The sequence below is a fragment of the Molothrus aeneus genome, chromosome 18 (genome assembly GCF_037042795.1).
Source record: "Molothrus aeneus isolate 106 chromosome 18, BPBGC_Maene_1.0, whole genome shotgun sequence".
NCBI classification, from domain to species: domain Eukaryota; kingdom Metazoa; phylum Chordata; class Aves; order Passeriformes; family Icteridae; genus Molothrus; species Molothrus aeneus.
The window spans coordinates 10,039,855-10,056,416 of NC_089663.1; the positions used below are offsets into that span (position 1 = coordinate 10,039,855).

The window sequence follows — 16,562 nt, forward strand, 5'->3', positions numbered from 1 at the left end:
GCAGCTTTTTCACCCAAAATGCGACGGATGCTGTTCGGGGGATAAGAGCGGCTGGCTCGGTGCTCCCGGTCCCTCAGCCCTGTGGGTCGCTGTCCCTCCCTCAGGGGTCCCTCTCTGGGATGGGATCATCCCCGGGAAGTGTTTTCCTGCCTTTCCCGGTGCCAGCAGCGCACCTGGCCGTGCCGGTGCCCGGGCCGGGCCGTGCCCGGTGCTGGGGCTCGGGCGGGGTCGGTGGCTCCCGCCGCTGCTGAAGTGCTGGATAGCTACTGCTGCTGACCGCTGCCTTCTGCTGCTTCCCCAGGAGATGATAGAGAGCGATATCCCGTCCATAATGTCAGGAATCATTAGGAATTCAGGGCAAAACCACCACCCCTCGCAGGAGTACAGGTGAGGTTTGATCCGTCTCAAAAACGTGCACTGCACTGGCACAGCTGCCAACTCCTGTTGCTTCCTCCTTGCTTCCTAAAAAATCCTTTTAGTATGTAGAAGTCCACTTTTCTTCTTCTTCTTTATTTTTTAAGCTATCTGAATTATTTCTCCACTCTAAATAAGATTTGTAAAGCTGACGACCAGTTACAATGCATTCCTTATTTAGATACATTCCTGTTTAAAGTATTCACATTGGTGGGATTTGGATGAAGGCTGGACTTGATAATCTTGGAGGTCTTTTACATCCATAACCATTCTGTCATTCTGTGATTCTCTGATTTTGATACTAACCTATATTTGATAAATACACCTCCAAAACCTTGGGCTGACCTCTCTCTAAATTCTCTGTCCTGTGTGAGCCTTGCCACAGAAGGAGATTCTTGTTAAAATATAATAATTTAAAAGTTCCCTTGCAGATCACTTTTTGCATTGTTGTGGAGCAGTCATGGAGAGACTAAACAAGAGACACTGGAGGAGTTTTTAATTAAAACAAGCACTTGTGTAGCCCTCCAAAGCACTGACAACCTGTCAAAGGGCTTTTAATATGGGTGGGAACAAACCTGGCTTTGCCAAGAGCCTTTCATGATTTAATTTACCTGCACCACCGTGCTTCCATTTATCATTTCCAAGCATTGTTGGAGGTTACAGGAGGGTTCTGCATGAGTTACAGAGCCCTGGGTTATGTTAGGTTACATTTTGTCACATGATGCAAAGCTCCAACAAATACAGAACACACACAACACGTCCCAGTTCTCACAACAAAACAGAAAGCAAACCAGAAGAAAATTAATTCCTTTTTTTAAAAAAAAATATATAAAATGAGCATTGAGAGACTCCTTCCTCCCAGCCTGAGGGGTTTGCAACCTCTCCTGGGGCTGCTGCAGGTATTCTTCTCCTGGCCTCTCTCTATTCAAAATGCAAAGGCTGCAGCTCAGCCTCTTGCAGCTCAACAAGGGATTTGTTTTAGTCCCTGCAGCCTCTGGGGAAAAGGTTTGTGCCTCTGCTTTTGCTCTGCACTGAGGCACTGTTTGCTTGGGGCATTTTTCTTGGCTACGTAAATATTGGTGAAGAAATTATTGGGGATTTAAGGAAGGGTGTGGGTGAGAGGGACTTCTAGGGACGTGGATTTAAGGCTGGATCTTCAGTGCCCTGCAGAATTCACCACCTTAACAAAGCCCCTTTTTAAAGGAGGGAACTGTTCTTGAACTCAGAGCTGCAGAAAAAAAAAAGGCTTTTTAGGGGAGAAAGATAGGATTTCTCTTACTGCAGTAAAAAAAAAGATCATAACTTTCTTCTTTTCCTCTTTTTAAAAACCAGCTTTGGGTCCTCTGTGAAACGTTTTGAACTCAGTTCTCTAAAGTTTTTCACCCACTTGTGATTTTTTTTTTACCACGGCTTTAAAATGAATTATTTGACCTGGTTTAATAGTGGCAAATTCTGATAAAAATGCATAAAATCTGAACTGCACCATAAATGCAGAGCAGTATTTGTCCTACTTCATGAGAAAACACTTTGGATTATGTAAAAGAAAATCTTTTAGACTGAATGATTTTAAGAAAAGAATAGACCTGTCAAATTCTATCAGCTCTGTTTACTCTCCTGCTGTCACCACAGTCCAAGACTGGAACCCACAGTCCTGAGTTCTCCATGGGGGAGCATCAAGGCTCCACAAAATGGGGAATGGCCTCCAATTAGCGAGAGGGAGGCTGGGGCTGTGCTGAGAATACTCTTGTGTCTCATTTGGAATCTTTCAATGGGACAGTTGGACTTGGAGGAGCCCCGGCTCCGCTGGGAAGGGAGGGGATCAAACCCCCAGCCACCCATCAGTTTGCAGGCAGATTATGCTTACAGCTGGAAAACTTGGGATTTTGGAACTTTTAATTTTATTTTTTTTTTTTTTTTTGGTAAAAGGAATGTGGCAAAAATCTGATTTTAGCAAATCTTTGAACTGTGCAGCTCCAAAGCAGCTGCAGTAAATTTGCTGTGGCTCGGGGTGGTGATGAGGTTTTGGCTGCTGTGTGAAATCCCAGGACTTTTTGCACCCCAGTAAAATGATTTTAGGCAAACATCTCTCCCAGCAGAGCAGCTCTGGGATATAAAACAGCACGGGGATGATTAAGGGCCATCAGATCTCCTCCACTGCCTGTTTTTATGGTGCTGTCACTGCCTGGCTGCAATGCAAAGTAATTCTTTATTTTAGCAGCTGCCTCTCTTAGTTTCCTACAGAAAATGCCACCATATTCAATATATTTACCCTTGTAGAGCTGACAAATATTTCTAATAATTCCATATCACATTTAAGGGAATGAAAATAGAGAGTTGTAACACACCAAGATTTTTTAACCCTTAGCACTTCATCCTTGTTAATCATAATTAATAATTAACATGTTTTAGTGCCACTACTTTGATTTTTAAATCACAGCACAGGCAGACCACGAGTTTTCTATACAGTGGGGGGTCATGGTAGCTCCAGCACAAAGCTGTGCCAATTATAGGAGCCAGCTCCAGGCTTTTCCATGGAGTTTATGGGCTGTTTCCTGGGAATGCAGGTTCTTCAGCTCCTGGGTGCTGTGGCCTTCAGGCAATATTTTGAATTGAAATATGGAATCTGTCATTTTGATTTTAAGATCTGATTCAACAATATTTGGTGTAAGGACCACATTTCTATGTTTTTGTTTTATTATGTATTTCCAGTTGACAGAAGCCTTGTGGAGAATTCTGAAGGCCTTGCAATGCATTTTCTATATGTTAAATGGGAATTAAGCTTTAAATTTTTGATCAAAAGGTGTTAATCATTAATAATTCAATATATTAGTAGATTATATTGTCCTTTACCCCATTTTAATTATCTCTTTGATTCTTAAAAAATTGTCTACATCCATTACCTCATTAGTCTGATCAATTTTTTCCTTCATTACTTTATGTTGCCATAGTTTAGTGTAAAATCAGATTAAGAAGTGCAGTACTGCTGTACTCCATAAATTCCACATGTGACAGCATTCCAGTGTGGAAAAAGATGGCAAATCTCTAATTTGAGCACATTTGTTGTCCTCTCATGTTTGGGGTTTCTGGAGAGGAAGTGACACCTCTGTCCCCTGGGATGGACGGATGGACGGATGGACGGATGGACGGATGGATGGATGGATGGATGGATGGATGGATGGATGGATGGATGGATGGATGGATGGATGGACAGATGGGAGTGTGCACACAAAAGGTTGCAAATGCATCACTAACAACACCCTAATTGTTCCCGGAGAAAACGCCAGTGTCCATTCCTGTGACACTCCCGTGCTGTCTGACGGGCAGTGAGATAATGACTCCGAGTGCCCCAGGAATTCCAGCACGGGAGTGGCTTCATTCTTTCCAAAAAAAAAAAAAAAAAAGAAAAGAAAAAAAGAAAAAAAAAAAGTGAGAAACCTCCAAGGAATCAGTCAAACTGGATTGATTTAAGTGGATTAGCACAACTGTTTCCTCAGCACTCCTGAAATGTGCTGATCTGGAGGAATAAAATTTGTGGCCTTTTGCTTCTCCCGGAGCTGGAGGGGCTGGTTTGGGGCAGCACCTCGGGGTCCTGTGAGAGCAGAAGGGGCTCATCCCGTACCTCAGAAAGGCCAAAACAGGGAAAGAGAAAGGGAATTGGGATTTTTCCAGCATTTCTGGGGGATCCCAGAGGCTCATGTGCAGGAAGAGGAGCTGCTGCAGGCCCAGAGGCTGAGGGCGTTCTCAGAGTCCTGCCCAGGGACAGGCTGTAGAGCTCATATCCCCTCCACACTGCTCTGACACCTACACAAGGCTCCAGTGCTAATGAACAGCAATTCCCAAGGAAAAAGCAGCTTCCCAGTCTGACCATGGTCCTGGTTTTAATATCAAACATTCCTTTAGTGCCTGGTGCTTCAGCACGTTTTGCTTGTTCTGACGTCCATCAAAAGGCTGATTTTTGAGTTGTTCGGTTCGAGATTTTTTCCCAGACAGGTTCCAGAGTCAGATCCCAGCTGTATTTGGCAAATCCCAGCCTAGGGATGGTTAGGGCAGAGCAGGGAATGAGTGGCTGGGGGTGCAGTGCTGCTGTCACTCATTTCCTCTTGTGTTGAAGCACTACACATTTCACTGTAATTCAGTTTCCACTGATCCCACAGCAAAATGATGTAATGGGGGTTGTGAAATGGGGAGCTGGGATGGATAAAAGGCTCCAGGAGTGCAGCTGTAGCCTGTTCTTAGTGCCAAGTACCTTTGCAGGAGATTTTCAGAGGGTCCAGCATGGAGTGAGGAAAGGAGACCATCACCATCTGCCAGGTTCATGATGATATTTGCTTTTTCCTCAAGTTTTTGTTCTGATAATGCAATGTTTCTTGAGTTATAGATAAGGAGGGACCCTCTTAAAGCTTAATTTCTGTTCTGATTTTCAGCAAGGCCAGAAATAGCTCAGAGATCTTGAAGACAGAGAGAGGGGTGTGACTGGGGTGTGTGTTGTGCCTTCAGGGAGGAATCACAGACCAAAAACTCTGGGAGCTGCTGGTAAAGCAGGAGAGGAGCTGGGGCAGAATCAAGTTGGAAGAGGCAGCTGGTTGTGAGTGTGGAAACCAGAAAATAGTGGGAGGAAAAGCAGCTGGGAGGCAGGAAAATGGAGGGGAAGGGCTTAAAGGGAAGGAGCAGAGCAGCTGGAATGAGGAGCTGCAGGAGATGGGGAAGTTGAATCCTTCAGTAAAACAGAGGACACTTCACCATGGACACAGCTGGAGAGTCACAATACAAATCTTTTCCTTGTCTTGCACATAAGAACTCTCTGTGCTTGCCCTGAGGATTTTGTGTAATCCCAGACAAAAGAAAACACCACTTCTAGAAGAGGTTTTCTTTGGACTCTTCCTGTCCAGTTGTCTCTGACTGGATAAACCATTGCAAACAGTTAATTAAGAACTCATCACCCAGTTGCTCCTCCCTGTTGTGCAGTTTTGGCACCTAAGCCTGGGCTAAAATTTCAGGTGGCAGTGCTGAAAATGGGAAAAAACCCTGTCCACTGAGTGAGACTCAAAACCCTGGAATATCCCAAATGCAGCTGTGGGGTTTTGGCCTGGCTCTGTTTCAGGTGGAGGTGATGAGTTGTTGAGATGATCCTTACGGTCTCCAGGCCTGAGTTCACCATCCTATGCAATGTGGAGGTGGATAATTCATGGAAAATTCCCCTGGCAGTGGTTCCCAAGGTGAGGAACCGCCCTGAGCTCAGCCTGAGGGAAGGTGGCAAAGCCCCACTGGTGAGTTCAGGCTCAGATCCAGCTCTGGTGTTAAACTCCTGCAAGGCCAGGCCAGGAATGACTCCAATTCCACCTTGATGCCCTTGATGGTGGGGAGAAAAAGGTGAAAATACCTTTAGGTAGCTGTGAGTGAGGGTTTTGTGCTGCTGGCAGGCTCTGGTGAACTTTGCCACGATCAGATCTGGAAAGGGGTCTCATTCCAAGGTGTTCCTGATCCAATTACGCTGATGGGATAAATATTTTGGGCAGATAACTCCAGAGCAGATTGTAAAGACTAACAGTGCCAAGGAGCATTTCTGTATCACGCCCAGTGTTCCAGGCACTTTTCCCAGGATCAGCATCCTGGGATACACGTGAGAACTGGCCTTTAAATCCTCAGCACCCTCTGGATTCTCATCCTTGCAGGTGCCTGTCTAGGAGAGAAACAGAAGCACGATATTTTACTGCAGAGAGTTGAAAGCAGAGGAGTAAAAGTGGAGCTGCATCATTTTACACACACTGAAAAAAACAACACCACGTTTGCAACACCTCTGGTGGGGCTGCAGCCTCTCCCTCCTGGGGTTCAGTGGCTGTTCCAGGAGTCCTGGGAATGAGCAGGGGAGGCTCAGCAGTGCATTAATTACAGCCTATCACTATTTATCTCATTTACATGCACTGAAAGGCTGCTTTTACCACAGTGCCCCATTGTGCCAGGGGCTGTGAACACCCAGCCAAAGGCAGGAGCTCTGACTCCTGGAGTTTGTCCCCCTGGAATTTATCCTCCTGGAGTCTATCCTCGTGGAGTTTGTCCTTCTGGATTTTATACTCCTGGGGTTTATCCTCCAAAGTGAGATGAGCAGGGCTGTGGTGGGGAACTGAATCCAATCCCACCTGGTATTCCAACTTATGGATCTGCAGCTGTCTTGGCACAGGCAATTTTCAGGTCAGAAAGATTGAACCCCGGGAGATGACAGTGTTGGTTATTCCTGTGCTTGGCTCTCTCTTTTTTTTGCAGTTAAATTAGAATTTCTTCACTGGAAGCAGGGCACACATTGAGCCTGTGGCCTGGGAGATGTGTTGGCTTTATGCTACAGAATATCCCCAGAGACTTTTAAAACTCCTCAGCCAGGCAGCAATGGGAATTCTTTAAAATTTCACATTCTTTAAGACATGAGAGATCTCAACATTGGTTTTGAAGGCAGCCTGAAGAATAATCCTTAAGCTTGAAATCAAATTATCAAATACTGGGTTTACAAAATCATCAAATCATGGAATCACAGAATCCCAGAATGGTTTGGGTTGGAATGGACCTTAAATATCTTGTTTCAACCCTCTGCCACAGGCGGGGATGTAATTCCGACTGAATTTGCTTTTTCCTCCATTTTTAACAGGATGTTAATCTGATAACTAGCAAATCCATTTTTTAAAAAAAAACGTAGTAAACAGGCTGAGGTGGTTTTAAAGGAACTGGGGAAGGGAAGGGAAGGGAAGGGAAGGGAAGGGAAGGGAAGGGAAGGGAAGGGAAGGGAAGGGAAGGGGAGACCATTGACTTGGAGAAAGAGCTGTCTTGCACGCTTCTCTAGTTACTAAATACTATTACATCTTCATATCTACTTAAAACAGAGCCTCATACGGTAACAACAATTTCCCAGCCGACACCAGAGCCTTTCCTCGCCCCTATCCGTGTGCCTGGCGCAGATGCTGAGCGGGACACGCTGTCCCACCTTCCCAGGGCTGGGAGCATCCCGGGTGAGGGCTGGGCAGGAGCCGCGGCTGGCCGGGACTGCGGCCCGGGAGGGCTGATCCAGCCCGGGGGAAGGGCTGATCCCGCAGAATTCGGCGATTCTCCGCGATGCGGAGCGCTGACCCCGTTAGTGCCGGCGGGGCGCGGGGTGCCAGATGGCGAGGGGGGACGTGTGTTGTGTGTCGCCTGTCACTCGGGGCAGATTAATGGGAGGTTTGTAAAGAGGGAGCGGGTGGGGGGGGGTGGGACAATTAAGCGGGGTCCCCAAAGACAAAGGGGACACGTGCCGCGGGCGGCGGGCGTTGGGCGCACAAAGGGCCCGCGGCTCCCCCTGCGCCGAACCAACTGTTGCGAGCGACCCCCGAGCCTGCCCCGTTTTCAAATAATTTCATGCCCCTGTTTTCTTCCAATCCAGCCAATCTCCGAGCCGGGAGAGCCGTCACCTGATGGGGTTTGCTTTTTTTTTTTTTTTTTTGGGTTTGGGTTTTTTGTTGGGTTTTTGTTTTTGTTTTTTTTTTTTTTTTTTAAATGGATGGAAGTCCCCAAGCCTCGCGAAATAACGGCGTAACCATGGCAATGCTAATTATTGCCCTATAACTACAGTAGGAGAGAGAACGCGGGGTAGGCTGAGAGGGAGATTTGAAGAGGGTTTTTTTTTTTTCCTTTGGCTCTTGGTCCCGTGTTGATTTCCACCCCCCCCCCCCCCTTTTCTCCTATACAAAATCTTTTTGCAAACAAGTGGCGTTTTGCTTTAAAGATCTCCCCGACAGTGGTTCAGGGAGCCTTGAAAGGTGTTTCTGGAATTCCTGAATAGAGGAGCTGAAAGCTCTAGGGCAGGCAGGCACTGGAGTTCTGCCTTGCTCTTTTAAGCTGATTTAGAGTCATGTAAAACATAAAAGATGCTTCAGCAAGAGACCAGATTTATTTAAGGTACCTGCAGCATCACTTGGCAGCAAACACACATCAGCAGCAGACACCACTTTAACACATCTGTGAGAGCTCTTGAAAGCAAAAGGGTTTGAAAGCAAAATCAGCTGCATCCAACTAAATTATGTTCTTCTGAGAGATAAAGATGTTTTCCTGGATCTGAATCCCTTTAGGTTTACCCTGGGTGTCGAGTGACAACTTCCTGACATGTCCTAATTACTGCTTTACTCCTCAAGGTACCAGTGACTCCTGTAATACTGTTCCACATAAATTAATTAATTTAGCCTTTCATTTGCAAGAGTTCTCTTATCAACTTTAACGGGGATTTGGACCACACAGGAATTTTTGAGTACTGTAAATATATTCCAATATTCCTGTTTTGTACCACATGCTCTATCAGAAGCAAAGCAAAACGGGTGATCTGAAGCATGTAAAAGGTGTCAAAAGCAGAGCTTTAGACCAAAAGCAGCCTGTCACAGCTGTGCCTGCTGTTGTTGCCGGTGCCTGGCAGATATGGTGCCTCCAGTCTCAAACCTTTCATTCTGGTCCTTTGCTCTGTCAAAAACTGCCTAAAAATTATTTTTTTAAGTACCAATAACTTCATGTATCTGAATGGAAGATATCAGCAGTTCAGTCTGTGGAGTTCTTTTTATGCAACTGCTGATCTGTCACTACTGACAGGATCCAGGGGCTGGGAAAAGTTTTTCCAGGTGTTCCAGCAGCAGCAGCACACACCTTCCCCAGGAGCTGGGCACAGAGCTCCTCCCAAGGCTCTGGATTGCAGGGTTAATGCAGAATGATCAGGTTCTAAGTCCTGGTTTCTCCCCCATCAAAGCCAAACAAGTGCAAATTTCTGACAGATGTGAAAATAAGGAATCAGTTTGGGTTTGTTTCCAGGCAGTTTCTCTGCTGGGTTCCTGGGCCTGCTTCCCCTACAAATGCTCCACAAGAGGTTTTCTCAACCAAAATGTTCCAGACTGGACAAAGGAACACAAGAGCAGGTAAAGGGTGTCAGTAACCAGCTGTGAAACCACAGGGCACATCTGGATTTGGATACAGAATTCCAGCCTGGTGGTTCTTCCCCTTGACCTGCAGGAGCTTTGGCACCCATCCATCTCTTTCCAGGGACGATGCAGCAATTCCTGCTCCCTGTTAACCTTCCCTGCTGCTTTGCAGGCTCCTGGCCTCAGACCCATCCCAGCTGAGTGAGGATGAGCTCCCAGGGGATTTGCAGTCCCTGTCCTGGCTGACATCTGTGGATGTGCCTCGGCTCCAGCAGATGGCCAGTGGGAGAATGGATTTCAGCCTGGGGGCCCAGAGTGCCCTGCTCCAGCAGACAGGTACTGTGGGATGGGACATGGGGATAACTGCTCCTTGAACAGCACAGCCTGCCCCTGACACCCCCCCTCAGGCTCCCTTTTCCTATCCTTTTACATTTTGCTTCCTGTCCAAAGACCTGGAGCCTGCTGGCTTCTCTTGAGGGCTCTGCTGGTGCCTTCCCCCATTCCAAGAGGGAGAGAGCTCCAGCACTGGTAACACTCAGATCCCACGGGAATTTCTGCTCAGTGCAGCTGCTGGTGCCCTGTTGGGCTGAGGTATTTTAAGTCCTGGCTTTCAGAGGTTTTCAACACCTCTGAAACGAGATAATTAACCTTTTTTGCTTTGTTTCAACACTGATAAAGCAAAGGGCACCTCATTTACCTCACGCCTCTTTGCTTCTTGCAGCCTTGCAGCGTGTGTTGGTCAAACTCCTTTCTTTCCCTTGTGAACATTCTTTAGGTAAATACACATCACAGAGCTCAGAGTGTCACCTTGCCTGCCTGAGAGCACAAATCCAGCTGATGCTGAATGTGTTGCTTCTCTTTTGTAAGACACAGTGTCTGTGTCACCACCGTGGGCTGTTAAACAGCTGCCACCTCTCATTCCCTGCCTAACGAGTTTTGGGAGCAGCTGATGTCATCTGGGCAAGCTGTGAAAAGCCAGAGAGGTTGGATTCTCCACTCCAGAGCTTCCCTGTACTCAGCTGCATCCATTAACCCCCTTCCTTCCTTCCCTGAGCTGTGCTTCCATGGGAGCATCCCTTGCCTTCCTCTCTCCACGCCAGGTGCTGTGGGGAACGCGATGCACTCGACGCCCGGAGCGATGATCCACGTCCAGGCCAGCCTCCCCCAGGGGATCCTGGGCCTCAATTCCATTTCCACACATGGAGCCAATGTAAGAGCAGGCCTTGGTGGCTCGTTATTGCCCCAGCTCCTTGGATAAGGTGGTGGAATTCCTTGACTCTTGTGTTTCTCTCGACAGATGAGCCCCTACGCCGTGGGTGGGCAGCTGTCCCCTGGTTTGCAAACACAGCAACAGCTCTTCCCTCCTCCTCCTCCTCATCCTCCTCCTCATCCTCCTCACTCCCAGCAGGTGTTTGCCCTGGCCCAGAACCCCCAGCAGGTACTGGTATGTGCTTGTTGTCTGTCTTGAAGTACCTGCCAAGATCAAACCTAGATGTCTTTTAACAGAAAACCAAAATATCCCTAAACCCACACACCCGCTGGACATTTTGCATCTGTCACTTCCCTTCTTTTCCCTGTGCACACAGTGTAACCCAGCAGCAATCTACAACACATCCTATGGGACACAGCCACACTATTCCCAGCCACGCCTGGCTCCCCACTCTGCCCAGGAACTGCACCCAAAGCATTATCCCAAGCCCATCTACTCCTACAGGTGAGTGGGGAGCAGGAGGCACATTGCCTGCAGCCTGTCCTGGGATAGCTGTGACACTGCAGGGGTGTCTGAGTCCTTTGGGAGGGAACAAAAATCCCCTCATCCATGCAGGAGTTGTGTGGAAGCTGCCTCTGAGGGGTAGCAGGAGTGAACAAGCAAAGTAATTCCTGGAGAGCAGTGAGAGAGTAACAGCCCAGAGGAGTAAAATTTGAGGATCACGGGGAAGTGGTCACAGCACCAGGCCTGGCAGAGCCCAAGAAGAAGAGTTTGGACAATCCTTTTGGGAATGTGGTGTGACTCCTGGGGATGGTGCTGTGCAGAGCCAGGAGCTGGACTCAGTGATCTTTGTGGGTGCCTTCTAAATCAGCTCATCCTGTGATTCTGTGACTTCTGAGCCCTTGGGAGCAGAAATCCCAGGATCCCAGCTGTCTGTGTCTGAAGAGGTGGGTCCAAGGTTGCTAGACCAGAAGGAGGTATGGAGTGACAGGACAAGAGGAGTGAGTTCCCACTGCCAGAGGCAGGGTTAGATGGGATATTGGGAAGGAATTCCACTGTGGAAGTGCCCAAGGCCAGGCTGGACATGACTTGGAGCAACCTGTGCTAGTGGAAGGTGGCAGGGGGTGGAACTGGATGAGCTTTAAGGTCCCTTCCCACCCAAGCCATTCCATGATTCCAAGCCATTCCTGGGTTTCCTGCCCACAGCTGTTTGATTGCCATGGCGCTGAAGAACAGCAAGACTGGGAGCCTGCCCGTGAGTGAGATCTACAGCTTCATGAAGGAGCACTTCCCCTACTTCAAGGTACCTGGGCATTCCCCAGCTTGGAAATGCCACATCCCAGCCCCCTTTGCCCCGTGGTGTGGTGTTGTTGGGTCCCCAGGACGAGGTGAGAGATGAGAATTTGACTCCAAGTTCTCAGAAGGCTGATATGATATGATATGATATATTAAAAGTAATGATAGACTAAAACAATACTAAATAAAGAGAAAGGATACATGAGAAGGTTAGACAAGAATGACAATAAAATCCCATGACTGACCAGAGAGTCTGACACAGCCGGACTGAGATTGGTCGTTAAGTAAAAACAATTCACATGGAACCAATCAAAGATGCACCTGCCACATTCCAAAGCAGCAAAACACAGGGAGAAGCGATCAGATAATTATCGTTTACATTTCTTTTCTGAGGCTTCTCAGCTTCTCGGGAGAAAAAAACCCCGGCAAAGGGATTTTTTCAGGAAATATCATAGTCACACCTGTGGCTGCTCCCATTAACCCCTTCCTGCCACTTGCAGACTGCCCCTGATGGGTGGAAGAATTCCGTGCGCCACAACCTGTCCCTGAACAAGTGCTTTGAGAAGGTGGAGAACAAACTGAGCGGGACCTCCCGCAAGGGCTGCCTGTGGGCCCTCAACCCCGCCAAGATCGACAAGATGGAGGAGGAGATGCAGAAGTGGAAGAGGAAGGATTTGGCTGCTATTCACAGGAGCATGGCTAACCCAGGTAGGGCCGACATTCCCCGTCCTGCACATCCGTGGCATTCCCTGCACGGCTCTGCTGCCTCCAGGGTTACTGTTTGGGGGAATATTTTAATATTGAGTCATATTTAATGCACTTTTCAAAGAGAAGCACTTTAATGCTGTTTCTTGCCTGTTCTTCTGCAAAACTCTCCCTTTTCTAAGACATTTTCTTATTTATAAAATAGAATTTAATATTATTTATACTATAATATTATAAACATTATGTAGCTATATCTATTATCTGTATTATCTAATATATATAGATATATATCTAATATATATCTATCCATAAAATATTATATTATATTATATTATATTATATTATATTATATTATATTATATTATATTATATTATATATTATACTTATAAAATCTATATTATCTATGTCTATATCTATAGATATATATTATATATCATATTCTCTATAATATATTTACTATTTAAATCTTATTTATTTATCAATCCCCCCCTTATTTATGACATTTACTATTTATAAAGAAACAGATTTTTGAAGCTTTCAGGAGGTCAGTATTGACAAAATCAACTGGAATTTTTTTGCTACAAAATCAGTAACCTGTAGTCAGTGATAAATTACATGTTATTTGTTTAAAAGCAAAAGGCCACTGCAACAGTCAGGAGTTTTTTGTAGTTATTTGGGAGATAAGCAGAATTTTTTTGTACTTACAGATAAGCAGAATTCTGAGCGTTTCTCTGACCACAGAGTTCTGCAGCTGGGGGTGAGCTGCCATCAGGGGTGGCTGGGCTGCTCTGCAGTTTCATGATCATTTCTTTAGCTCAGTCAGGGATAACCATGGGAGTGGTTATCCCTGACTGAGCTAAAGAAATGATCCTGAAAGCTAAAGAAATGATCCTTGGGGGTAGGAATTAGGTGACGTTTCTTTGCTGCCTGCACAGTCACAGCCTGTGCTGGGTCTTACACTGTGACAATCAGTTCACGCCATGAGCGCAGTTGTTCTTTGGGCAGTCCCTGCTTGAACAAACGTGTTAAAGCATCTCTTTTCCTCCTTGGAATGGGCAGAGGAGCTGGACAAGCTGATCACCGACAGACCCGAGAGCTGCAGGCGGCCCAACAAGCAGGCAGAGCCCGAGGGGCCCCCCGTGGGCCGGATCCCCGTGTCCCAGCTCCAGCCCCAGCCCATCATGACGCTGTCCCTGCAGCCCCTCCCGCTGCACCACCAGCTCCAGACCCAGGCTCGCCTCGCCCCCAACTCTCCAGCACCTGCACAAACCCCTCCTCTGCACACCCTGCCTGACATGAGCCACAGCCCCCTGCCCCACCACCCCATGGGACGCGCCCCGGACTTCCCCAACGTGGCGGTGGACATGAGCACGGAGGTGGACGCTCTGGATCCCAGCATCATGGATTTCGCACTGCAAGGTACAGGGCAAGGCGCTGGGGGAGCAGAGCTGGGGTTTGTGGATGTGTTAATGCTGAATATCCAGCCAGGATCATCAGTGGGATGTTCTGGAATGGGGTTGGGTGGTGGCATCTGCAGGGTGACTTCCCGGGTGGCCCTTAGTGGATTTCTGTCCCCGTGCCAGGTGGGACAGCAAAGCACTTTCCTGGCTCCAGTGGGGGGAAGCAGGGGTGTCCAACCAGCTGGATCTGGGACACCACATCTCTCTGCCCCCGGGAAGACAGAGCCCTGCTTGTCCTTTGGGGTTCTCCTTCTGTGCAAGTAGAACTTCTCTGGTTTGTGGCAATGCCTGACATGGTCCTGGGTAGAGCACAGGTAGAGAGATGCTGTCTGGAAAGGTCTGGAAGCAGAGGATTTGGGAGATAGACACACTTGCTTCCCAGAAAGGTCTGGAATCACAGGATTTGGGGGATCAGACTTGCTTCCCAGAAAGGTCTGGAATCACAGGATTTGGGGGATCAGACTTGCTTCCCAGAAAGGTCTGGAATCACAGGATTTGGGGGATCAGACACTTGCTGAAGAAAGGTCTGGAATCACAGGATTTGGGGGATCAGACTTGCTGCCCCTTGCACCACCGTGGTCCCACCCTCGAGCAGTGAATGAAGCCCTTTAGCCCCAGCCCCAGGGGACCTGGGGATGTGCTGCTGTGAGCTTGATCCCATCTTTTCCAGGGAACATTTGGGAGGAGATGAAAGACGACAGCTTCAGCCTGGACACCCTGGGTGCCTTCAGCAACTCCCCCCTGCATCTCTCCGACTGCGAGCTGGGCACGCCCGGCCTCACGCCCGTGTCCAGCGGCAGCGACCGCTCCTTCTCCGACCTGCAGGTCACTGGCCTTTACACCACCTACACCACCCTGGACAATGTGGCAGCTGCTCAGTACATGAACCCCCAAGGCAACAAGCCCATCCCTCTGCTCTGAGCTTGGCACCGTTCCACGGATCCCGAGGGAACGGTTCTTCCCCGTGGTTAAAATCCGACCGGGAAGCTCCAAGGGCTCGTCCAGCTTTGGGATATGCTGGCTGCTTCCAGCGTGTGAGGCCAAAATAAATCAAGCTGGGACTTGTAAAACCACTTTCCCCCATGGCAAGGGGATGGACATTTGTGTTGTGGGACTGGGGAGCTCTCCAGGAGGACCTGGAAGGCAGCAGGAACTTTCACCGGAATGTAACTGAGCTAAAAATCACCTGGTTAAGGGAATTAAATTTATTCCACACCGTGGTGGAGCTGCTGTGTCACCACTGTCACAGAAGCCACCACAAGCCAAGGGGCTGGCCAGCCCCAAGTGTGTTGATTGTGCCCCTGGTGTGTCATTTTTTCTTAATTTGCCAAATTGGACAAAGACCTCTCCCACTTCCTGGAGATGTTTGCACCACTAACACCTTTCTGATGTAACTGTTGTTAATTTATTGTTAGGAGGTAGGAAAAAGGAGCAAAACCACTAAAAAAGGAAAACTCACCTCCCTAGCAGACCACTGTTATATCTAGATTTGTAAAAGTCCTCATCCCTGAAGGAAGTGGTACTACTGAACTATTAAACTGATCACTGGCTAGAGGATTTTAGGAATTATGTCAATTTTTAGGATTTTTTTAAAAAAAATAGATTTATAGTCTTGTGTATTGTGCTTCTGTCTATTCTTGTGCTAGGCAGTATTACTATTTGTAAATTTATTTATATTTATTGTTATGAAAAGAAATTATGTGAACTGAGCACTGTTCAATTTGTATAATGCTGCAGTAACCTTTCTTACAGCCACTAAATTATTCATCATCAGAACCACAACCATCTTATCAGTTTTTACACTACATTTCTTTAATAAGCACTTTTGATACTGTGAAACTCATGCTTTTTAAAAAATTCAGAGACCAAATATTGTCACTGTACCTTTCATAATAGTCTTTGCTAATTAACTAAAAAACCTGATTCTAATGTTGCTTTTAAAAAAAACTTCAAACCCTGCTTTGTACTTGTTAACATACACTGAAAATAATGTGATGAAACATCTGAAATATGTTGGAATTTAGCATTTAGTCTACTTATACCTCTGTGAGCAAAAAGTGATATTTATATCTGGGGTTTTGTCTGTTCCTGTGCATTCAGAGAATTTCCCGGCGCCGTATCCAGGTGCTCCCAGGCTTTTCTCTCCCACACCCATCCATGGATGAAAGCTGGAGGGTGCAGGATGCTGGATTGGCCCCACAGGGCACTTCCTTGCTTGAAAAATATGAAGATTGGAAACATCTATGCTTGTATCCTCCTAGTGCATCCCTCCATGGCAACCTCTTCCAAAGGGCACCGTGATGCTCCACGTCATAATTTATTGCCCAAGGACAAAATGTGATGAATGATCCTTTGCTGTGACTGGTGTCACCTACAATGTCTTTGCTTTTTTAAATAAACATTTCTTAGCACTATGCCTGGGGCATTCTGGATGTGCTGTGTGGTGCCTGCTCTGGTGTCATGCTGGGTTTTCCCCATGCTTCATTCCCTTTACAGACCCTATGGCCAAGTTGAAGGTGGATCCTTGGCTCAAGTCCTCCAGGAGAATAAGAGTT

The 16,562-nt window shown here is 47.2% G+C and overlaps 1 protein-coding gene across 1 annotated transcript; it reads left to right on the forward strand.

Moving 5' to 3' along the window:
• Positions 1–304: 304 nt before the first annotated feature.
• Positions 305–14,928, forward strand: FOXN4 (forkhead box N4). Its single transcript, XM_066562441.1, has 9 exons — positions 305–387; positions 9,508–9,671; positions 10,436–10,545; positions 10,633–10,773; positions 10,922–11,049; positions 11,752–11,848; positions 12,342–12,549; positions 13,607–13,966; positions 14,678–14,928. The coding sequence occupies exons 1-9, from the start codon at positions 305–307 to the stop codon at positions 14,926–14,928; spliced, it is 1,542 nt and encodes a 513-aa protein (XP_066418538.1).
• The last annotated feature ends 1,634 nt before the right edge of the window (positions 14,929–16,562 follow it).